This window comes from Homarus americanus, unplaced genomic scaffold (genome assembly GCF_018991925.1).
Source record: "Homarus americanus isolate GMGI-L3 unplaced genomic scaffold, GMGI_Hamer_2.0 scaffold34360, whole genome shotgun sequence".
NCBI classification, from domain to species: domain Eukaryota; kingdom Metazoa; phylum Arthropoda; class Malacostraca; order Decapoda; family Nephropidae; genus Homarus; species Homarus americanus.
Genome location: NW_024739403.1, coordinates 7,163,302 through 7,188,397, shown reverse-complemented (window position 1 = coordinate 7,188,397; position 25,096 = coordinate 7,163,302). Strand labels below are relative to the sequence as shown.

General features: G+C 40.1%; 1 protein-coding gene across 1 annotated transcript in view; it reads right to left on the bottom strand.

Moving 5' to 3' along the window:
• Positions 1 to 4,854: 4,854 nt before the first annotated feature.
• Positions 4,855 to 25,096, bottom strand: part of LOC121874625 (PE-PGRS family protein PE_PGRS5-like) — a 55,237-nt gene continuing 34,995 nt past the window's right edge. Inside the window, exons 3-4 of the mRNA XM_042378854.1 lie at positions 5,886 to 5,892; positions 4,855 to 5,052 (exon numbers count right to left, since the gene is read on the bottom strand). Coding sequence (XP_042234788.1) covers positions 4,855 to 5,052; positions 5,886 to 5,892 — 205 coding nt within the window. The remainder of the gene's footprint in view (positions 5,053 to 5,885; positions 5,893 to 25,096) is intronic.

The window sequence follows — 25,096 nt, the reverse complement described above, 5'->3', positions numbered from 1 at the left end:
GGAGAGAGTTGGTGCCTGGAGGACGCGACACGTGTTATGTTCGTCTTCACACAATCATTTTGTATTTGTCAATTCCACACAATTTTATTTTACGTGATGCAGATTATAACTCACTCACACACACACACACACGTTTCTATATACGTGTGTGTGAAAATCTGTCACCACGTGTATGCACGGTGTGTGTGTGTGTGTGTGTGTGTTTATGTTCGAATATGTAAATACGTATATGTATGATAATATATGCACGTAATTATGTCTATGTGTATGAATATATATGTATACCATATTTGTAAGTGTGTGACTTAAATTTTTAGGGAAGGCTATGTCATACTAAAATAATTTAATAAAGGAAGCTTGATTAATTTAAAAACTGGAGACACTTAATTTCACCACTAACACCAAAAGTCAACATTTTAAAGAAAGTTGAAGATTTTAATCAAAATTTATTGCGTTGTAATCCTTGTTGTGCGTCACCTGTAAGTTAATGAATCTTTAATTAATCTTTGAGGTCGACCCTGAGTTTACGCACCATGTCTGTCACGAGTACTTCCTTCTGTTGAGACCCTTGTGTATATATCTGGTCCTGGAGCTGGGGCTAAGACCACATTCCCTCGGTCTTTATGATGTTGCCTGATGTCTCCAAAGTGATATTTGTAAGTACTTCTTCATCACCAGTGTAAATATAGGAGTGAGATCGAGTATATTTGTGTTTGGGGTGAAAATTAAACAGAGAAGTTGAATTAGAATTTCTCTCATCTTCTCACTAATCTGAGGTCCTGTCTTAACAAGTCGTTTCATTGGTCTGATAATTATTCCCTGGACTTTATTTTTATATTGGAAAACCCGACGTTGCCCGGGTATTTATTTTATTTTTTTGAGGGGGCAGCTCATACCCTGTCTGTGACTACTCCAACATTATTAGTTACATCCACTACACAACCTACAGTACATCCACTACACTATCTATACTACATACACCCACTACACCGTGGTATTAGGTGAGGACAGATGTGGAGGGTGGTACCTAACAGAGTGGTAGTGGTTCATAGGTAGTGGCTTGGGGTAGACAGGTGTAAACAACACGTGCCCATGACCACTATACTCGCCTAATATTTTAGTGTGACCTTAACGACTCAACATCGTCCCGTCCAAACACTGGGTTGTATGCCTCGCCACGAGCTGAATATCTCCGCCTGTTTTACATATTTAGTAGCGCATTTTTCAAGGAATTTGTGTGATAGAATAATGTTGCAAGGAAATGTTATTCCCATAAAAAAATGAGGATGAGCAGGTATAAGCTTTCTAGAGTTTGGTCAGGTTGATTACATTCCAGTCAACGGTGTGTGCTGCTTTCACTTCGATTGGTAATAATGTGATGAGTTTTCACATCGCTGGTCTGTTTTTCTGGGACACAGCTTGTCAGGTCTCGTGTTTACCTTGAATGTGTGCGATAATTTCTTACTCCAACTCATGTCAACATATTTTGACTACAAACTTTCAACTTTAACTTAACACAAGATTTAAATGGATATATGTAACAGTTAGCCTGATCATCGCTTCCTGCCTGGCATTAATGGTGCCTAATGTGTCATGGTAAGTAGTGTCATGTTTGTCGTCACGTGATATAATGCGTCCACATCATGTAGATTGGTGCGCCTTATTTTAAAAACGTAGAAAATTGTGGCACGTGATATTTTATAGGGTCGAGAGCACGTCAGTCATCCCTGGCGTGGGTCGGGTAACGTGAGACGGGTGATACGGCTCAGGAAATGCAGTTGGCTCCCTGAGGACTCGGTGTGAAGGTCCTTAGTTTTAGCGCACTTCACACTTCGCAGGAATTCAAAACCCTCGATAATTCTCTGTCATATTCGCATTTTTCCATATTTATATTTTCCCTCCCTTTATCTAATAATGTCATGTCCGTTTTAGTTAAAATCATGAACCATTAAACACTGCATCCTGTATGGTAAGTCTTAAAGACGAGAAGGTTACTAAAGGAACTCGTCAACACTTCCTCTACTTTCTACCCTTCAATAGGTTGGGCTACATTGATAAACCTATACTGCTCCTTGACAAACAACGAAATAACTCACTCACATGTATTCATCGGGGAGATCCTAACCTAACCTAACCTAACCTAACCTCATCACCAAATAGGTCAGAATTCTCAAGGATACATCAGATAGTAAGATATCATACATCATCAAGCTGTAAACGTCCTCCATGCTGGGGTGTCTTTTCTCTGTTAGTCTCCACATTCTCCAGTAGTTACCCTAAATGTGTCAGCAGAAAGGACACAGCTGACCAATATGATGTTCTTCACTGAAATAACTGTGTAACTTTTTCCTGGTGACAGGAACGACAAAGAAAGTTTAATGGCGTTATTTTGTGTGTGTGTGTGTGTGTGTGTGTGTGTGTGTGTGTGTGTGTGTGTGTGGAGTGGGGGGTAAAACATAATCATTTCCCTAAGTTGTTAAACGCGGTATTTAAGGAACATATTCCCAGGTTTATGAATTTTTAAAGTTTAATTAAAGAAACTTGAATTAGACTGCAAATAAAGGTAAATGAAATCTAAAATTAATTTTCATTTATATAAAAAGTATAATTCAACAATTAAAATTTAAATTCACGTTGAGTCGTACTTGAAAAATAGTTTCTGCTTCGGAATTTAATTTACTAAATCCAGTCACCGCTCACAGCTGACCTTCTCCTGTGCTGCATTAGGTGAAAAACTACTTCACACTTTACGAATATATATTTGTCTGGTGTCATGCGCTAACCCTCACTACAGATTCATTTCTTTTGTAACTAATAACTGAGAATTTGCCTCCCCACCCGTCAATATTGGTGTTTGGTCAGTGTACAATACGTGGCCACATTTATTTTACCTTAAAACAAACTGATATTAATGCACTAATAAACTTCATCACTTGATGTATACTCTAAACTTCTAAAGTATGTAACGAGGAAATACGATCTATATAGACACCATCCTGTGTAATACATGAAGCTATCTGAGGTGCCCGAAGTAACCAATGTTATCAGTGAAAGAAAGTCCTCTGTGGAGGACAGAAGATAATGCATATTTCAGCTTTATCTTCAAAACTGTCGGCCCGCTGACCCATCCCCCGTGGGGAGACAGGAGACAGTGTACGACCATCCTCGGCCAACTGCCCACTTATCCCACGATAGAGCATGGGGAAATTGGAAAAAGTGGCGTGATTGTGGTGTGTGTGAATAACGCGTGCATTGACTACTTGAAATTCTGTAGTCTGAAATAAATAGTAAACCAGAATGATTATAAGAGTAACTTGTGCATTGTTGTTCCCTGTATATTTATGCCCAGTCCTCTACAGTGTCTGCGCACTTCTCACCTTCACTAAGGTTGGAGTCTCGGCTGCTCGTGACTCAGCTTGATCGCGTGGGCTTCCTTACATAGTTTGTTTATGGTTCTTCGATAATTGACCAGGCGGTGCTGTGCCTAAATCTTCCTCGAGGTGATGACGCAAGTTCCTACCCCGTAACTTTATGAGCTGCTGAATAAGTAGGTGCTGCTTACTCAAATATTAATGCGAATACTAAATATGTAAGGTAAAAAGCAATCACTATTAGTCTTATTTTTGGATGTGTATTGGGTAATATTAGGGACGTGACGCTTACAGGAGCAATAGTAAGAAACTTTTGTTTACTTAGGCATTTACCATAGTAATAGGTCTGGTACATCATGTGTAGGCCACAAGCGTCTGAAACAGCTCTTCACCTGCTCCACAAATCCACTATTTAACTTTGTGACACTTGCTGCTTCCAAGATGAAATTTAGTATTTATCAGAAGGTGTTTTTTGGATTCCTGATATTCCATTTTTTAAACTTAAATCTTAGTTTTGACAAATAAATAGTCATTTTCACCCTTATCTCTGATTCACCCATTTCCACTTCATTAAAACAGGAGGTGTTAGTCCGTCCCTCCATTAATAATGATCACACAGCTATGTACATTAACAAATCGTATTGCTAAGAGTTTTATAGCATCAGCGATTTTATTATACTTAAATTTCGCCGGACTGATTAAGGAACATTTTTCAGTGGTACGATACCTTATGGCAATATATAGTGAAGGCGAGACTAGCACTACCTTGCCTCAGCTACATACAGTAATGCAGAATATTTTACCATCCAACTGAGAAGTCAGAAAAATAAGACAAAAACTTCTATTAGTCATTATCATCTATAACGTCTAGTGCCACCCACTCGTCATCACTGCACCCTGTATTATCATTAACATGTTTGGTAAAAGTAATTAATGTTAGAGTGAAAGATATTACAATTCCCCTTTGTAAAACTTTTTTGTATCGTTTGAAACACAATTAAAATAATTACACGAAACAGTTTTTGAAGGTAGAAAAACATGGTTATGTAAACACTGTATAAGTACCGGGTAAGTATATAGCAAAACAAAGAGCTCCGCCTCCTTTAGATATCAGTAGCGGACCCAGTAACTCTTCTGTTGGATTAGGTGCTACTCGCTGGTCGTTATATTCCTAAGATACATTACCGAATTTTACATAACTATTTCAAAACAATGTAAATATAATTTAAGGAACACCCGCCAGTACACACAAACATTAATTCATAAAGTTAATGAAAATTATTTACCCTTCTCATGTCTTCCTTTCCTACAGGTCGAGCGAAAGTAAATTATTGTGTACCGCCTGAGGTTGAAGCTGTGTTGTAATCGGAGTTGAGATCTTGTCACTCATTTATGAAATCTTCCAAGATATTAAAACTAGACTTATTGTAAATAACAGCATAAGTCGGTTAATGGATACTGAGGTAACAGTACGTCACTAGCATCACCAAGTCCGCCACCAACAGAACGAAGGTCCACCAACAGCACCAGGTCCACCAACAGCACCAGGTCCTCCAACAACACCAGGTCCACCAACAGCACCAGGTCCACCAACAGCACCAGGTCCTCCAACAACACCAGGTCCACCAACAGCACCAGGTCCACCAACAACACCAGGTCCACCAACAGCACCAGGTCCAAGCTATTGATATAGGAGGTCACGGGACACCAAGGGGAAATTCTCCTCCATAAGACATCACTTGTTAAGGGTAACGTAATATGTCATAAACACTATATCATACCTGAATATCTCGCCTGAAGAAGAATGTGCTGGAGGCAACGCTGACGAACGATATTAGACAGGTGATGTATACGATGAAGGTAATTTGTTCCTTGTTACGAGAAGGCGAATTGTTGATCGTCGAGCGGCCAGGTTAAAGTCGTGTTGGTGGTGGTCGAGTGTTAGGGTGGTGGTGGTAGAGTGTTAAAGGATTGGTTGTGGTTGAGTATTAGGGTGGTGGTGGTGATCGAGTGTTAGAGGGGTGGTGGTGGTGGTGGTCGAGTGCTAGGGGGGTGGTAGGGGTCGAGTACCAGGTTAGGGTGGGGTAGTGGTCGAGCGCCAAGTTAATGTGGTGGTTGTGAGAGGCTGAAGAAGCAGTTTCCAGGAGGCCGAGAGAGAGAAAAAAAGGTTAACATGATCATAAACAGAGATAATTGTGTTAGGTGGGGCCGCTCTCCGCCTGATGGACCCTTTAATTTATGGAAAGACCTACACAAACGACTACATTACCTTGTAGACCATCCTACACTACGCTACGTTAGAGTGAATCTCCTCATACAAGCCTATATTAATATTCTCTGGGGGAATCAGTTTAAGTACCCGCACTTTAATAGTTCTCGGTGCGCACGAAAACCATGACGATATTAAACGCTCAGCCTATCACAGACAAATGTATGCACCAAAGTCAAAGTTTTATTAACAATACTTGTAATTAACATCTAAGAAATTTTACTGATTACAGCGTTAATGCATACCTTTAGGCTGTAAAAGAGGAGCACTGGTCATAAAGCAAAATTTATAGCTATGCTGATTTCATTTATTAAACCTCATTTAAACATAAACATTAATAAAACAAATATTCCAGCAAATACCCAGCAAGGATACAAAGATCAGTTTGATATTAACATGCTGAATGTGAGCCTACCTGTTGCTCGTTACTTTCGTCCTGTCTGTTTCACGTCGAAAATTTTATACACACAAGCTGTACTGTTAATTCTGTTCTTTTCTTTTCTTTGCTTTTTAACAACAAAATACTCAACTTATTTCAGAAGATATTCATTGGAAACTCTGATCCAAAACAATGACAAAAGTTCATTACCTGTTCTCCATCGTCAGTGTACAGTCAGGTGAGATGGAGCAGCTCGTTTGCTTGTCCAGTTGTCAATTTTAACTCAATAATAGAATCGGGAGTCTCAAAAGCAAAATGATATTTCGCTCAATGCTTTTCTTTCAATACTTCAGACATGTTTTCTGGAAAAATAGTGACTATAATTGATAGAGAGAGCAGAAAGATGTAACTGTATCGTTCATTTCATTTCTAAAAAAAAAAAAAATCTTCATTGATGCTGTTTTGTTAAGTGTGTTGGAACAGTGTAGGAAAGATGAAGTAGATTGTGTCATCATCTCTAAGTCTGTCTTGCCACAGTAGTAATGACTTTTCAAAAGCTTGGATTTGTTCACAATGTCCAAACAAATCACTATCTCTTTCTTGTATCTCCAAATTAAGTTCACTCAGGGATGAACAAATGTTATACAGATATGGTAACTTCATTAACCAATTGCCATTACAAAATAAATCAGAATATTTATATCGAGAAGAAAATATAAATTCTCCTGTAAGAGCCTTCCCGTAACACCCACCATCAGTTTGATAAAGTAAATGAGAATAATCGGATTACATTTCGAAACATAGCGCTCCAAAAACCCGATCCTTAAGTAAACTTCCCTTAATGATATTGATTATTCATACCACTTCCTTCACAACCACCTTAAAACTATTAACGACGCTAACCCTTTGCTGTGACTAGAACCATTATTCCAATTTATATCATTACCGTTGCCTCAAATACTTTACTTGCTACATCTTCCACCTGTCAAGTTTCCCGCACCATCACTTGTAATTCCATTGCAATTAGCCCACATCCAGTTTGTATTTCCCAACTATACAATGATGCAGTAATCTGTATATCTCTAACCTTGTTGTGTTTGTTATTAAGGTCACATAACACAGTAAGTCTTATAAAAAGTCTCCGTTCTGTACGAATCTCACATAAACTAACAATGATGCACAATTTAAAATGTCGGTGCACTCATGAAATTGGAGTGCAAATTCTCCAACAGACAACCATGTGTAACCTTGAGCTGGGCTTCTAAATCCTCCGTAATAGTATACATTCCCGGAGACACAGAGGCATCACTGAGAGGGAACTAATATAATTTTCACCAGGCTCGAGATCAAAATTTTACACACTATATTTGTGTGTGTGTGGGGGTGGAGGGCTGTATACATTTCATTGGATAACAATTATTTTCATTTTTCACCAACTTGAATATAATTTCTCACTGTAAATTACACCAAATATCATCTTACCTGGACCACGAAAGAGTATATGCGGTATTGGTAAGATTCTGTCGGTGTGTCTTTCTTTCTGTGTTTCTCTCACCATCGCCAATAATGTAATGAAACAAATCTCAACAACTCGACCAAACCTGACCAAACCGCATAGATATGTTATGCTGGGTATGAAGTAAGCACTGTACTATTTTCGGATGCCAAGGTCAAAATGTCAAATCATGGTAAACGAATATAAAAAAACAGAATTTTCACCATAACTCCAGAACGAAATATCATCGAATGCTGGGATTCACAGATTTCACGACGAAATTCACTTCCAAAGTGCCACTGACGTCAGTTATTCCTGAAATCATAGTACTCATAGACACTGAGCTTCTATGAAAACACAACGTCAGCCATGGACACCTTGTACTTTATCTGCCAATGTATGGGCTCTTAATACAGTATTAGTGTTACTTGACGCCTCTGGCTATAGAGTTAACCATTCAGTAAAAGTTCCACATAAGAAGGAATATGACGAGTACACTCGGAAACCATAATCTCTAGCCCACCTGGGTCGGTGCTGGAGGTTAGTACAGTGTCCTTTCTGGACGGGGCCCACTCTAACTATCACGAGGCAACACATGCACGAACACACACAGTCATAGTACAGCTGTATAGATGACATTATGTATAAATATTGTATATGGCATTTTATACTCTGCATTATCTTCATTATATATGAACACGAAGAAAAATACCATAGGTTGTAGTTACGAAAGTATGAATGGAAATAAACACTTCCAAACCACCCAGTGAGTCCACACAACGTTTACAGCGCTTGTGTGTGTGTGTTCAGGCCACGATGCTTCCACCACACCCCATCATTTGCGTAACTATATGAAAAATCGTGTATAATTTAACTACATATTTCAAAAACCTTAAATTACATGTGAATCAGTCACTCATTTGACACACTTATAGTGTAATACTTTGACCAACCCACCTGGGCACATGGAGGCCACGGTAACTCTCACGGGGCAACATAAGCACGAACACATAAGTTATGATATGAACCCTTCCAGGCTTCACTATCGATATCATGTTATGTTCATCGTGCTCTGTATCTTGGTAACTAGTCATAGTATCAATACATGACAGTGTTATTAGTATAATATTGTAACTTTTTACCTACAGTTATTGTTGTAAATCATGGACAGGAAGGATACATAAATTGTAATATCAAGTGTATGGTTCGCTCAAAGCCACCCCAAGTCAGACAACGCGTCACACAAAGTTGCACTGTGTGTGTGTGTGTACAGTGCACTGTGCACTGTACTAACCTCAACACCGACCCAGGTGGGCTAGAGAATATGGTTTCCGAGTGTACATTTGGTTAGGGTAGTCACATCGAAGTTAAATATTATACACTTATGTAGGTTGCACCAAAGGTCAAAATTTCTTGTTGTTTTCACGATTTACACATACTGTACAAAGACATCACCCCATGTATCCTCTTAACACCTCGGTAAATGTATACATTCCTTCCTGTGGACGTTTCTGTGCCGTCCATGGTGAGCTCACTTCTCGTAAACACTTTAACAACGTCTATTGCATCCGAACTCAAGAGCATAATCGTGTACATATGTGTGTTTACTACGTGCTTTGTACAGGGACTAGTAATATGCATGTAAATGGATCTGTGCAATGTATGTATCACTACCTGGTCTGTGTATCCCCCTAGAGACACATGAAAACGTAGCTCATAAATATCCTAACTTGAATATGTCTGAAGAAAACGAATTAATAAGGCAAATATTTTTTTTTTCTGGCATCAGTAACCTACCGTGTTAGTAAATAAGGAGCTTGTTGGTTTATAGGTAGACAGAAAGCAAGACGAGATGGAGTGGGTGATATCTTTAAAATTATAACACATACATAGCTATTTAGTGAGTGTTCTGTAGCTATGTAAGTAATATCAAATATCACATCTACAAAGAATACTGATATTGTAACAGATATTGAACTGGGGTTATAAAAAAACTGGTCAATAGATTAATGGAAAAATGTGATGACTATGGGTTTAGAGTCAGTACTGTACAGTAAACGCAGAAGTAATAGTGGTTTCCATTGAATATGAAGAGGTGGACAATTTTGTGTATTGGGAAATAACACAAAATATGGTAATAGGTATGAGAGACAATTCAAAACAATATTTATTCAAGAAAACCCAGTAAAAAAATAGACTTAGAGATCTGTTGGAAGGGCTTTGATTATAGCTTGAGAAAAAGACTTCTAAATGAGACATACGGCCAGTGTTCTTACATGGGTCAGCAGTATAGCAGTAGAACCCTTCGGAATTTGGTTTTACCCCAAAATATTAAGTATAAGTTATATCGGCATAAAGCACAAATGAATAAGTGCTATGACTGGCTAGAACAACTAAATAAACACCAGATATTTATCGAAAAAAGTATTATATACAGTAGTTAATTAACCGGATATATGGAGTGTGTTGTAGGGGCACTAATAAGGGAGTTACTAATTACCTGACTGATTACAACGATAAAAGGGACCTAATTACCTAGAGGTTTCACCTGTAAGAAAAACACTGGGGAATATGGTGAGGTCGACCAGGAAACAAAATATTCGGAAATTTAGAATTGGGTTGAGAATTTTTTTTAGGTACTGCACCAAGGGTTAATTCCTGTGGCGTCACCTGTGCAATCAGGTGACAACGACATGATTGCTATGTACACAACTGTCTCTTGAAGGAGCCACTGCCCCAAGTTGGTGTTGCTGGTGGGGAGGTCAGTTCTGATATTTGGAGTTCTGAGTGGATGTTTGTCTTAAAGAGCCTGAACTGTGGCAGCAAACCTGGAAGCACGGACGACTATCCTAGCTGGTAATTAATGTAATCACCGGGACGGTTTTACCTTCGCCTATTTACTCTCTTACGTGAGCTCTAAATACTGAAGGTGTCTGGAGAGGTATTGTTTCATATGTATTGGCAGATATCTTTAATTCATTAAATTGTCCTTTTTACACAAACTGTTGCCACTACAAATTTTATTCAATAAGAGTGTTCGACTTGGGTGGCTGTATCTAAGGAAAAAGATCGTATGTGTTCCCTGTCGGGTAGGAAGCGGTAGAAGAGGTACGGCTCAGGCACCGCCAGATACCAATCCCTCACGAATATTCTGAAAGCTTTGCGAGGCTTCATCGTATACAATCTTATTTACTGTACGGTAGTTGAGAATAAATTGAAATTTATAAATCTGATTAGAGAGGGACAACATTTGAGTTATATTCAGTCACGTGTCCCAACAAAAATTAACATACACGTCGAGATAGTTTTGTTCAAAGGACATATTAGCAGACCTCCATATCTCAATATTTACTTCCACCAGTATTCAAGTTTTGCTATAAATCTGTATGACTGACGACGTGCAGTCAGCTGTTCATCTCCCACAGGGAAGTGTGAGAGACTGAGAGGAGAATTGTGCTGGAGGAAGTGCGGTTACTAAGGTAACTCGACAGAAAATGAGAAATTGGGTTTTAGATAAAATATACGTCCATATACTGTGTAGGATATACTCTATATTGATAAGCATTTACGGCGTTTTCTGATACTATAGACGATCATGTAGATCATCATGATACATATGAATTAATATAAATAAAAAGTTATCCCTATTTAGCAAAAGATCAGTAAATGTATTCAATGGAGTTCCAGTGTAATGTGTGATTTTCCTTTGCTCCAAAATGATACGTGGATCTATGTGGCTCCAGAATGGTGCATGGTTATAACAGGGTGGTTAGTTAGCTAGACGTGGGTGGCTCCCATACCGTACATGGCTGTATGGAATAACAACAGGGTATAAGATTATTGTGTGGCTGCAGTACGTTGCATGATTCTACAAGGTCCCAGAATGGTGTATGAATCTACTTGTACCTTTCAAGAAGATGTACGAGTGATTGTGTGTATGGGTTGTGTTCTGTGTGTCTGGTACTCATGTGTAGCTTTGTACTACTCGGAGGGTAGGTTAGGTTCCTGCGTCCCAAACACTCATTGCACCAGTCAACAAGACGTCATGGGCTCTCAAGGCATATCATACTAATCCGCAATTTCTCCTCGACCAAGTACTTAGGTGAGTTGATCTCCCATTACAAGGACTTGAGTACCTTGATGTCAGGGCCGAAACAGACAGACAGACAGACAGACAGACAGACAGACCAAACAGACAGAAAGACAGACAGACAGAGAACTAACTCAAAGTCGATTTCTCTTATTTATTTCATCATAAGCAATTGAAATAATTTTTTCTCTGACTACGAGATTCATAATGTATGATGGTTGTTGGCCATGAAAAAATTATAATTAATGGTAAATTTTTATGGTAATGCGATGGGGAAGATAGAGACAGTTAAGCTAGGAACATCATGGTAAAAAAAATAGTTATGTTAAAATCAACGAAACATGATGAGATAGAATTCCAGATAAAGAAATAAAAGCAGTAAATGATAAGAATGGAGTAGTAATGAATAGTATTACTGAAGAAAGATAAATAAAAATACCGAAGAAAAACGAATTAAATCAGTACCAGAGAGAATACCTAAGGTGTGTGTGTGTGGGGAGGGGGAGGGAGGAGGAGGGGGTCAAACATGAAGCGACTCACTGGAATGTCCTTATGAGATAGATGGAATGACAATAACAGCAGCCTTTGTAAGTTGTCTTTTTTTCGCAGTTTTTCACCACGACTACTACTCTAAAGGAGACAACTGCTACTCTGTACTCTACTTGGATATCAGGAACTTTCTTACACCGCGTCTAACTCTTAATGTCAGAAGCTCTCTAAAAGTCCTGAGCTTGTTGACTTTCTATTGGATATATTTATTTTTAATCTTTATCGTCTCCTTGCTATGATACCTATGACTTTCTTATTGTAAAGATAAAGCTTGTCCATTGATTTTATTGTTATTATAGCGACCATTACTCTAAATGCCACTGTTGGTTAGTCCCTTACTTTAGAATCTCTTCCTACTCTTATCTTTCACTGTAAAGAGGTGTTTGGTCTTACTTAAAATCTCCTTTTACTCTTTATATCACTTACTCTAACGCCACTTTTTCTTAGTCTGAATCTCATTATTTTTCTCTTACAACACTTATACAATACCTTTATATTCAACTAACACTACTACTAATGTTAACTAATCACATACCGTTTAAAACAATATAAGCTTAACTACGACATTTCACCTAATTAAAAAACTTTTGAAACAATTATTGAGATTTCACTTATGTTCCATTGATTGCGTAACTTATGCAAATAAAATTGATTAATAAAGAAAAAAAGTAATCATCTCTATCACAGTAATTATAATGTGACGATATATACAATGTTAGATGGAGCAGAACGAGAAGGTCATGTTGGTGGTAATAATGACTCGTGTTCTGCTTCACAATACATTTATATTATATACAATGGCTCATCATAAGGATCATCATACTCATTATACTTTATGAGAGGAGTAATGGGTCAGTGAGTTTCGTTATGACTTACCACAACATTATGCTCTGTAAATGTTTGTATAATAACCATAATATACGTACTAATACACATATTGTATAACCAGGTCATATTTATATCATACACATATACACACAGACGTTTGTATATTATCTACTTCTCCTCCTCGCTCTCCCTAGTGTATTATGAGCTCACAAGATCATCAAAGTCTATTTTTTTTTTATCAAGAATCATTCCCGTTACTGTTCGTTAGATTCATTAACACATAGTCACACCTGAGGCCCCTTTGTCCTTATAACTGGCCTCCTGTTTTTATTATTTCTCTTTTTCTCTACATGTTTTTCTACTTGTTAAACTATTAAAAAATATTTACATTTAAAGTGAGTGAGTTTTTCTCCAGCGAGGGATTGTGTTGTGTGTGATGGCTTTGTGGCATGTGATGATGATTGATTTTTTGCAGATCTTTGAACATTTGTTAACGGGTAGAAGAGTGTAGTGTTCTGTGATGGATATAGATGACACACACACACACGAACATTGTCTTTTTTACGTGTCACATGTTTCTAAAATAAAGAAATACATTGAAGCTTTAGTTATAAGTTATATATCCTGTTTGGAAATAGTTTATATTAGGTCAACATTTTCACTTGTCTTATCCATTATGTTGTTCATAGTATCTAAAAAAAAAAGCATATAAAGGAATCGTTACAAGAGCCTCATTGGTTGATCATGATTATTTAAAGTATTAGGTTACGTTATATTGTTGGCAAACTGTGTTGCACTGTTTAATATATAGTCAGTGTACTGTAGTGGGCGTCAGCAGGATATATGTTGTTTTCCCGGGCCGCCTCCCCTCGTTTACGCTGTGTTGAACATATTGACAAATTTTTACAAAAAACTGCAGTTATTTTATCATCCAAATTTTGGCTGCTTCCTCTAATATTACACATCACAATAAATTCGAAATTCCATATATATATATATATATATATATATATATATATATATATATATATATATATATATATATATATATATATATATATATATATATATATATATATTCCAACGTATGGATAAAAACCAATATAATTATTCGGTAACGTTCGACAATGTCCTAGTCATCATCAGACCTAAAGCCAAGTAAAATAACATACATCACGTGTGTGTGTATTTCTAGTGATGTACGTGCGTGTGTTTGTGTGTGTTGGTGGTGCCTAACAGTGGTGTGTGTGTGTGTGTGTGGGGGGGGGGGGGGGGGTTGAGCTAGTTGTTGGAATTTCTATATTGGTGACATCACTAGAAATTATAATAGCTGGTGCTGGTGCTGGTGTTGTTGTTGGTGGTGGTGGTGGTGGTGGTAATCCTCTAAACCTCTGTGTGTACCTCCTTCCCTCACTCTTCTCTCACACTCTCAACATTAGTGGTTATCTCCTCCTCCTTCACCTTCTCCTCCTCTTACTCCTCCTCCTCCTCCTCCTCCTCCTCTCCCTCCTTCTCACCTTTGGGGTTTCTTTGAAATCTCTGTGAGAGAAGCCGTGGTGTCGTGGCTACCAGACTAGTGTGCCACCTGCCCAGGAATTTGTGGACAGATTTCAACAGAAAAGCAGCAGAACCTCAGGATGTTAGCCGTCTCCCTTGCCGCACCTCACATACCTCGTTATAAATGAGCTCCGTCTTCTCCCTTGACCTGAGAAAATCTGAGAGAGTTAAGGGATGCTTCCTCACAGTATGTGACTGAATTTCCACTACTACGTTGCTGGGTAATCGTAGTAATTTATTCACATACTGCAGAAAGCATCCCTAAACCCTCTCAAATTCCACATTTTAAAACCATTTGTCTGAAAATTACCCTCCAAACATCATTAATTTTCTTGCAGGTAAGCAATAGCGTTACTGATACATATTTTTTTCTCTTCTTTTTTCTCTCTCTCTCTCTCCTCATCCGCTTAGCCCCTTATTTTAGCCAGTAACCCTCTTACCTCGTAGTCTTCTTCCAGATCACTAATCCTTTAGCTTGGTTTCTTCTTCGATCATCATCTTTCCTCCCTCTTTCTCTCCCCCGGTTCTCACCTATTTTGCTTCCTCCTCTTCCTCTTTCGCCGCCACAATATTAGTTTTCTTCGGTAATTCTTTCCCCTTATAATATTGTGTGTTAAGTTTGTCAACGTCTATACGTGTTGTATTATTTCCCGATGTTGTAAGAAGGTTATGGTGTTTTGCTGAAGGAATGCAGTGATGGCTGGGGAAACACTGAGTAACACTGAGTCCGTTTATTGTGGATGAAAATACCAGAGTGGTGACCAGCGTGTGCTTTGGCTACACAGTCAGACAGGGGCTGCCTTGCCATATGGCAGCCTCGGGGCAGCTGTTGCCACATAACACGTGCAGTGTTGCCCGTGATTATATATATAAATGCTACTCGGCACAGTGGCTTATGTGCAGGAGTTGCTACTCGGTGCAGTGGCCCAGATACATAACCTGCATCTCCTCCCCCCTCACGCTCATAGTCTTTGTCTTGAGCGGACTTCTTAGTTCTAAGTCGCTCCGAGCGTCGAGGTGCGCTGTGGGGCGGATCCTCGTGAGGTGCACTGTGGGGCGGATCCTCGTGAGGTGTAGGTGACTCGTCTTCGGTCAGGGGGCCAGCAGCAGGGGGTGGGACTGGCCGGAGGAAGCGGCGGTTCCTCCACCAGACACGGCCACTCGGCATCCTGACCTTGTAGTCCCGCGACCGGCCGACGCCCATCACTATGCCCACCTTGTCCCAACGTGTCGTCGTCGGGTCCTGGACGCGGGCAAGGGCACCAATCTCCAGTGGCTGAAGAGGGCGGGCACGGTCGTCATACCGAGCCTTGGCGTCCTGGGCACGTGAAGCGGCGCGGCGGTCGCAGCTCTCGGCTCTGGTCTGCCACTCCTTCGCAAAGGCCTTGGCATGTGCAGGAACGCAAGAGCGGAGAGGGTGGCCATACAGGATCTGGGCAGGGGAGCGTCCTGTGTGGGTGGGAGTGGACGCGGGTTCTGGGCAGCTCCGTGCGGCAGCGCCAGGCGCGTCGCTCATCGACTCACGCACCCTGCTGGCGGTGTAATGAGCAGCTGGGATCTGCTCGGGAAAGTCTCTGGGCACCACGCCTAACTCCTTGCAGTGCTCCCACGACAACAAGGGTGTAGCGAGAGTAGGCTGCACGTCGATCCATCCGTGACACGACCTGTCGCCGTAGGTGATCTCTGCTTGAAAGGAACCCACAGCGTCCGGCATCTGGGAACCGTCCGCATTGTAGTACTGCAGCTGCGGCGGTGGTCCCAGGTCACGTTTGGTGAGGCCCAGTTTCTGGAGGTGCTTCAACCCAATCACCGTAGTATCGGCGCCGGTGTCCGGTATCACCTCGATGTGACCCGACACATCACCGTGTGTGACGGCGACGCGGATAGTAGGGGAAGGGGTAGCCCTGGGGCGTGTGGTCGATTCCACCCTCCTGATGTGACTCTGCTGCTGCTTGGGGCTGCGTGGGCCATCTGGAGGGGGCTGTGTGCGAACCACCCCGAGGGAAGTGCGCTGCTTTCCTCCTCGTCTCGGGCTTTTGGGATTGGGTTGGCGGCAGCACTTGTCGTAGTGTCCATAGCGACCGCAGGCCTGACACTTGTGGCCTTGTGCAGGGCACCTGTCTGTGTTAGACCAGTGGCCCTCACGGTCACATCCACGACACAGTGCGTCGGCGGCCGGGCAAGTCTTGGGGCTGTGCTGCTTTCCACAGCTGCCACAGGAAGCACTAGGCGGAGGCGTGGAAGAACGTGTGGCAGCCTTCGCGTTGTTGGCCGCCTTCTTATCCTTCTTGTATTGTGAGATAGCTCTCACAGCAGGTGGGGCCCATAAGGCAGAGGTGGCGGACTTAGTGGCCTCGTATGACCGACATTCAGTCACTACCACCTGGAGTGTGGAGGAAGCGTCCAGGGGGATGAGTCGTTGCATCAACTCTTCGTGCCTGACACCTGTCAAGATCCCGTGCTTGATCCAGGCTTCCTCACATTCCCGGCTGTGCGCCTTGCAGACGTCGATCTCCTCTGACAAACTCTTCAAACGTACAAAAAAGTCGTCAAAGGATTCGTTCTCCGCCTGCTTGCAGCTGGTAAAGGCACGGCGACGCAAAGCCTCGTTGTTCCGACCCTTAACATGCTCCTGTAGAAGGTCGAGCACATCCGTCACTGAAGAGGTAGAGTCGGGAGGCACGTGCAACGTGTGCTCCAAAACTCTCTGGGTCTCCAGCGACAAACACATCCGCAGTTGGATGAGCTGTTTGTTTGGAGGCATGCTGTCAAGGTCCACCATCGTGGAGTAATCTGTCCAACGCCGCCTCCACTCACGAAAAAGCTGAGACGTGACGTCTGGTGAGAGGGCGGGTGGGGGTTGAACAGATGCCTTGGGAGCTGTTGGGGTAGCAAGAGTACCTGGAGGACGCTGGTGTGGTGGAGGAGGGAGTGTACTGGCGCCTTGAAGCGCGCTACCTGCAAGTGAGGGAGGGTGGGTTAGCGCCAGGGTCGCCAATAGCGCCTCAAAACGCAACTTTTCCTCCTCTCTTCGTGTCTCCTCCCTCTGAAGTTCCATCTCTCTGCGTCTCTCGTCCCGGTCGTCCATCCACTTCAGAATTGTGGCGATGTCCGTCACTGGAGGTGGAGGATGAGAGTCTGCGCCCGGTGGAGGGGAAGGTGGTGGGGAGTCGTGTCTCCCATCTTGACGTCCCTTCTTACCTCCCATCTTTGTGTGTGCGTGGACTGCACTGTTTAATATATAAAGTGGCGCCTCAACAGCTCGAACCACATATATATGACATAAACAGCGCAAAAATCACGCATATGGTCCAGGTCCACTGTCCTGTCCGTGAGTGAGTGCGTGAGTGCGTGCGTGTGTGTGTGTGTCTCAGAGAGCGGAGCGTGGTGGACGGCGGACTCGGGCGGAGGCAGAGGCAAGACCAGTGTCCCACCGGATGTCGCACGAGAAGGGTGTGCGCCTGCGTGCTCCGTGGGTACCGCAAAAAAACAGGCCAATGCTCAACCCAGCTCTAGACACACACTAATACACTGACACTAACACTGGCACCGTCACTAAAACGCACTGTGACGGAGCAACACTGCACATCGCGGCGAAACACAGCGCAACACAACACAACACACTATGAGTCGACGCCCATCACCGGCAGATGTAACTGTCGGCATTGTTCACACACTTTGTAAGTCCACAGATCCTAGACACTGCGCCATGAAAGTTACTAGTGTGCCCTGAAGAATGCAGTGATGGCTAGGGAAACACTGAGTAACACTGAGTCCGTTTATTGTGGATGAGAGAAATACAAGTGGTGACCAGCGTGTGCCAAGCACGGCTCACACAGTCAGACAGGGGCTGCCTTGCCATATGGCAGCCTCGGGGCAATGTTGCCACATAACACGTGCAGTGTTGCCACGTGATTATATATATAAATGCTACTCGGCACAGTAGCTTATGTACAGGGTTGCTACTCGGCACAGTAGCTTAGATACATAACCTACAGTTAGTACTTGGTAAATCCCGGTAAATCTCTTGGTACAAATTTCCCGGCATTATTCTTTCGGTGTTCAGTAGATTATTTCCTTTACTTTAGCTCTTTTCCACATCTTGAAAATATATTGCAGAATTTATCATAAAGTGAGACGTCATTGTATTTAACTGAGGAAGCGTCTGGTGATATCCGAAATGATGTTTTGTTTAGTATCTAACTCTGGTTTTGGTAGAAGAATTCTTTTCTCTGGGAAGGATTCCTATTTTTCGAGTTTCTCTATTGGAAAGTCCTTTATATCGAATGGGTGGTACCTTCCACCCACGCCGCCCAAATCAAGTCCCTATTCTCCTTTCGTGATTGGTGTTTTGGCCGACCTCCACCACCCACCCAAAGTCCCCATTGTACTCTCCTTATGGGTGGCGCCGCCCGTCCACACGAAGCTCTCATTGACCTTGGTTCAAACGTAATCAGAGGTAAATAATTACGAATATTTATCTCACGATGTAATCACACGCACAAACATACACATGGGTAAATGTCACCCTTTAAAGGTAGATCAAAAACATTGTAAGATAATATTGACGGCGATTATAACCCTGTATGACCCTAACATCAACCATCACTTATACTCCTGATGTTACAATACCAGTCACAGAAATTGAAAACGTTAACTTTATTGATATGAGTTAGTTTTACCTTTAAACAATATATTTATGAAACATACAACTGTCTGTTAAATCAGTGATTGTGTCGATAGTCATAGAGTCCTCTAACATGACCCAATTCTTCAATTATGTACAGAACATGTACTGTACTCTGTCTCGGAAATCTTTGTCTAATTTTTCTATTATTTCGTAGGAGAGGGTGTAAGGAGACAACAGGTTAGAGGTAAGGTTTCCACCCCCCCCCCCCCTTTTCTACAGACAGACAGACAGACAGACAGACAGACAGACAGACAGACAGACAGATCGATATACAGATAGATAGATAGATAGATAGATAGATAGATAGATAGAGAAGTATTGGTTATCTTGATAAATACAAAGGTAATTTTTTTTTACTTTCCATTAGTATAACGTAGCTGACTTGCCTTTAAAGACACTACAATAGAGAGCTATATCATCCGCCTCAGAATTTAAATTATTTTCTGTAAACACTGAATATTAAGCCTGTTTTATTATTACTTATACACATTGTTTATAAACCCACCTGGTAAAATATTCAGTTTTAATAACTTAAGCAAACAGAATATAAAAAAATACCCAAGAATATAAAAAATTTTTGCTTTAATTTATTTATTTATTTATTTTTTTTTTTTTTTGACGAGTGAGAATGAGGGAGAGCTCGTGAGGGCCCTTCCAGTCTCTACTAACTCAACGTCGCCTGAATGACGATATGAAAAGTCAACACAAGCGTTAATAAAGGAGCTCGACTTCAGACTAAAGTCACATAGCGCAGGTACAGTATGGCCAGAGCCATGGTGGTGAACAGTGGGAATTTCGCCCCATAGGTCAGGCAAGGTATATGTCTTTCCTGCCTGTGTTAATACTCAAAAAGGCCATATTCTCTGCAAGTGACTGCTCCAGTAGAGGTTGGCGCCGGGAACTCTTAGCAGCTCTGAATTATCATACACCTTCCCGAAAAACTTACATTTTTTTTTTCCTTTATTTTTCCATTCATGCTCCGCTAATACGTTAATTAGGTTACAGAAATAACTTGTGATATATATATATAATTACTTTTCAGATAATTTTCTAACTGTGTGAATCGTTTTAGTGTTATTGTTATCCATTAGAATATTAACAGGGACAATATACAGCAAAGAATCTGACTGCTGCGGCTCGGAAATTATTCATAAACGATAGACAGTTGACGGTAAAATATATACGGAGGTTAAATTTGTTATGATGAAAATATGTATTGTGTGCAAGCATCGTACTCCTACACATGGACACCACACACCTCAAATCGGCATCACACACATCAGCCGGCATCACATACCTCAACCGGCATCACACACCTCGGGCCGGCATCACACACCTCGAGCCGGCATCACCAATCCAGGCAAATATTGTTTTGGATTGTCAAGATATCGTACTGAATTTCCGATGTTCTGAATTATATAAAGGTATCTGTTTTGAACTTATTTAGTTCCTAAGTATTATGTAGTTAAGAATACTGGTAATAAGTTACATGTAAAGTTATTTAATATTGACATGAACAAAAACAATGAAGGAAATAATGTTTTACGAGGAGTAATGCTAAAAGGAATAAATGACGGAAATTTGGAATTGATTTATTTTTCAAGAATTAGCCTCAAACACTCAGGTGACCTTTGGCCTTAGTGTTAGTGGGCCATGATTTAAGATACCTTTTGTTATTCCATCTGTTACCACCTAGGATAATAACAGTCCCTTATGCACTGTGGTAAGACTGCTGAGGAGAGGCCAACCTGCACTTAGTTTGATACATTATTTACGAAGGATCTTTGACATAGTAAGAATTTATACATTCCTCTTCCTTAAGTATCGAAAAAATAATAATATTCAATTGTTTTATATCTGTTGAATACATCTGAATAGTAAACGCCCAAGAAAAAAAAATATATATATATAAAGCTATATATTTTTTAACATCGTCGTGATTTCTCAGGTCAACATTTCTCAACAAACGCACATAATAAAGTAAGGTTCAACACGCTAAATCCGACAACCCACATTAATATGAATAGCAATTTTCTTCGCCTTTCCGGCACCAGACCTGCGGGTGTTACCCAAAGCGCCAGCAAATTTCAGAAGTTTGCAGAGTAAAGAGCGTGTCTCATTAACGGCCTAAATGTTTACTGCTTAAAATACTTCTCGTTTCTCCTTGGTTTTTAAATTCGACGGCGTAATTTTCCAGAATTCCGTAAGTTTTTATATGGATGTGTTCACCAAAACGCCTAAGAACCATTTGTGCTTTGACGCCATCCAGCTGATGAATTATCTGATACTTTACTGTAGATCCTCATGAACACTGCCTTAATTATTTCATCTTACTCACTGGCTATACTTATATGAGTAACAAGTTGAAGATATTTGGATTGCTTTCAAACGCATCAGTTGATTACTTGTCCCTAGATAAGAAATTATAATTTTGGTACATGATAGATAACTATGAGTAATATATATATATATATATATATATATATATATATATATATATATATATATATATATATATATATATATATATATATATATATATATATATATATATGTCATAAACCACAATAATTGCGAGTCCATGATATTTTTAGAGTCAGGCGGCAGACTCTCAGACGCTTTACTGCTGGACACAGCCGGTGAGGGCCGCCTGCTGCATCATCACAGGTGTGCCACCCAATATTATTGTCTATTATAGATTTACTGCCAGTTCTCTAGTCTCCAACTTCGGATAATGAAGCATTATGAAACTCTTAACTACGTTAAAACGAACCACATGTCTTGCAAAATTCCCTTTGTATATTGTTGCTGGTTTTCTTTCTGTATAAAAAGGTGATCTCTCTTCATCTGCCTTCCTTGTCTCCTAACCACATGTTTCATTTACTCTTTTTAATTTTAGTGTATGAAGACGTTCTGATATTAGTTATGTTCTAACTATTAAATAGTATAGATCGACACACACACCTGCATTTCACACGACTTGGCGCTTGTTGGACCTTCATTTCATACTGACTCCTTCCTGACACTTTAATTTATTTTATTTTCATCATAGTATCGAAAATGCTGTAAGAACTAGCAGAATTAATTTTCACACTTTAGGCTTTGTCGTGCTAAAGTTTTAATCTTTTACTTGATGGGGCATATAGTGAGCTTATGCATGTGTTTTGGGATTTTTTAAACAGGACCTAAGCGTTTTCGTCTCGTTGGTTGATTGAATCATATTAACTCAGTGAACATCTTATAATTCTCAATTAAGAACAAAAATAAAGTCTGTGTAAAGTATGTGTCTGCTATGTCCCTCAGCGTTCTGGAACTGATATGAAATAAGGGAAATCTTAAAGAGGATCATATTGTTTCTTGAGATGAGTTATGAGGTGGGTGGAGAGATTGAGGTCTTGATAATTAACTTCTTGGGGAAACTTGATAGAAGATGAGCAAGGTGATTGTTATGGTCTTATGACGAGTCTTCACGGAACAAGTGTTGGTGGTGTCCTCTAAGCTCTGAGGGGAATGTTTGTGAACGTCACTTCCATTGCGTTTGCTTATAAATACTAATTCTAAAAGCATTTAACCATAAAATACATAATAAACAAAAACAATGAACTTTTATGTATTTGTTGAATTTTGAGGATTTGGTGAAGATATAAAAAAGTAAAAGTGGGTTTTGTAGATTATTGTAGTGCAGATACAACATACTGTAGACTAAGACTTTTCCCTGAACAGACAGAAGCAGTGTAGCTGGCACTGCACTCGATCTCTTTCACTGTCCCCAACTGTAAAGTTACGAACTCATTTGTCTGTCTGTCTGCCAGCCTGTAGCAGGGTGAACTGGGGATACCCTAGGGGGCCAACCAAAGGCAAGAGGTGAGCACTATATCTACTCGGCAAACGCACCCCTCCTTGTGATAATATTCAATGGCTAATTGAAAATAACTGGTAGTTACCGGGTATCAGCTGTCATGTATATTCATCGACTAATAAGGCTCATACTGTTAATTTGTTTACACACATCGTCACAATACATCTCATCGGCCACCATTACCTTTGACTTTTTCTGTTGTAGTTCCCGGTTATATGGTCAACAGCATCAACGGTAAATTTCTACCTTGAAATATATAAAATTGTCTTGCAAATATGAAAGACAAACACCAGAAGACTTGAATTATGAAAGTTTTTCTCGGAGTAAATAAAATAAAAGTCGCCTGCAGGTTGTGACCGAGATGAATGTTAATAAAGAGACGACACAAACACCACCTCTGCTCGGTCTTCTCGGAGTATATATACTGTATATACAGTATATATATATATATATATATATATATATATATATATATATATATATATATATATATATATATATATATATATATATATATATATATATACTGTATACAGAAAACCGCCAAGTCACTGCCAAGCAAACAATTTTTCACAAAATACCATCCGCACACACACACTCATACAGTATATACACGAAAACAAAATGAGAACACCCAAACTGTTTACTAATAATTTGAACATATAAACGTGTCCACAAATCTTAAAGGAAATGCATAAAGATATAGTTTAAGACGGTGGCCATTGTGAGGTGGCCTCCAGCTGTCAGGAAGCGCAGGGTTAACACATCGGGTTCGACATTTGGTAAAATGGAGTGGAAAACAAGGGACAAAGCCGTGCGTGGGTGTATATATACATATATATATATATATATATATATATATATATATATATATATATATATATATATATATATATATATATATATATCTATATAGTGTATGCTTATGTGCATGTGCACCCATACTCGTAAGCGTATAATCATGTACTCATTAAACCTCATCATACAGAACACTGTTAGTGATAATTGGATACCATGTTAAAGTTTCCCCACACACTCAATTCCTCAACTCCCCCTCCCCTAGACAACACCACCTTTCTCCCGTTGTTTGTAACTCTGCCCATAACAAAATGATGCAATAAACGACCAGTCACACACAGCACTAAACACCAACTGACAATTTACAGAAACAACGATACATTTCCCTCAAGTGTAAAATTTAATACATGAATTACAGAGAAAAACATATTTCCAATTTTCTCGGAACATCTAGACATTGACTGTTACTCTGTCTCTCAAACTGGAACTTTAATTAGGTGAATCATTATACACAGCGAGGTAACTAACTTTGCTGTGGAGGTGGTCAGGTCCATATAGTCTGTCTTTCCTTTATTTTCTCCTCTTACTAACAGTCCTAATGTTTACTTGTTTTTCGCTACCTTTACGTTATTATATCTATGTCTGTTTGCTTTTCTCTGTATCTTACTCAATTTATACTTTGTCTTTGTTTATCTGTCCCCCCTCTGGGCCCTCTCCATCTCCCTCTCTTTCGCTTCGTAACTCAGAATCTCATCTCTTCAATATTTCCCTCCAAACCAGGTGTATGTTCCCTGAGTAAATAGCTGCATCAGACGTGAACAGGGACTTTTTATCGTCGACAAAGAAAATCCATTACAGGGAGCAATGTTTGTGATTCCTGAAACATCAGTGACGGCGGATTGCTGCAGAAGCCAATATCTCTGCCATGAACGACAGTGGAGAAAATCAAGCTCATTTTCCACATCATTTTCCGGGTCTTTCCTCAGTTCAGTGGATTTTTTTTTACGGTGGCAGGTACGTCAAATCAAACTTAATTAATTTCGATATACAGTATAGGTGAATTTATGCCTTCCTGGTTAATTCTTACCTAGTGGATGGCATCAACTGACATCAAATTGATAAAAAATGATGAGACGAACCATCAGGAGTCTTCATTCACCATGTGTGTTTTATATGTAGAATGTTTTTCATCATTTTTAAGCGTTGAATGT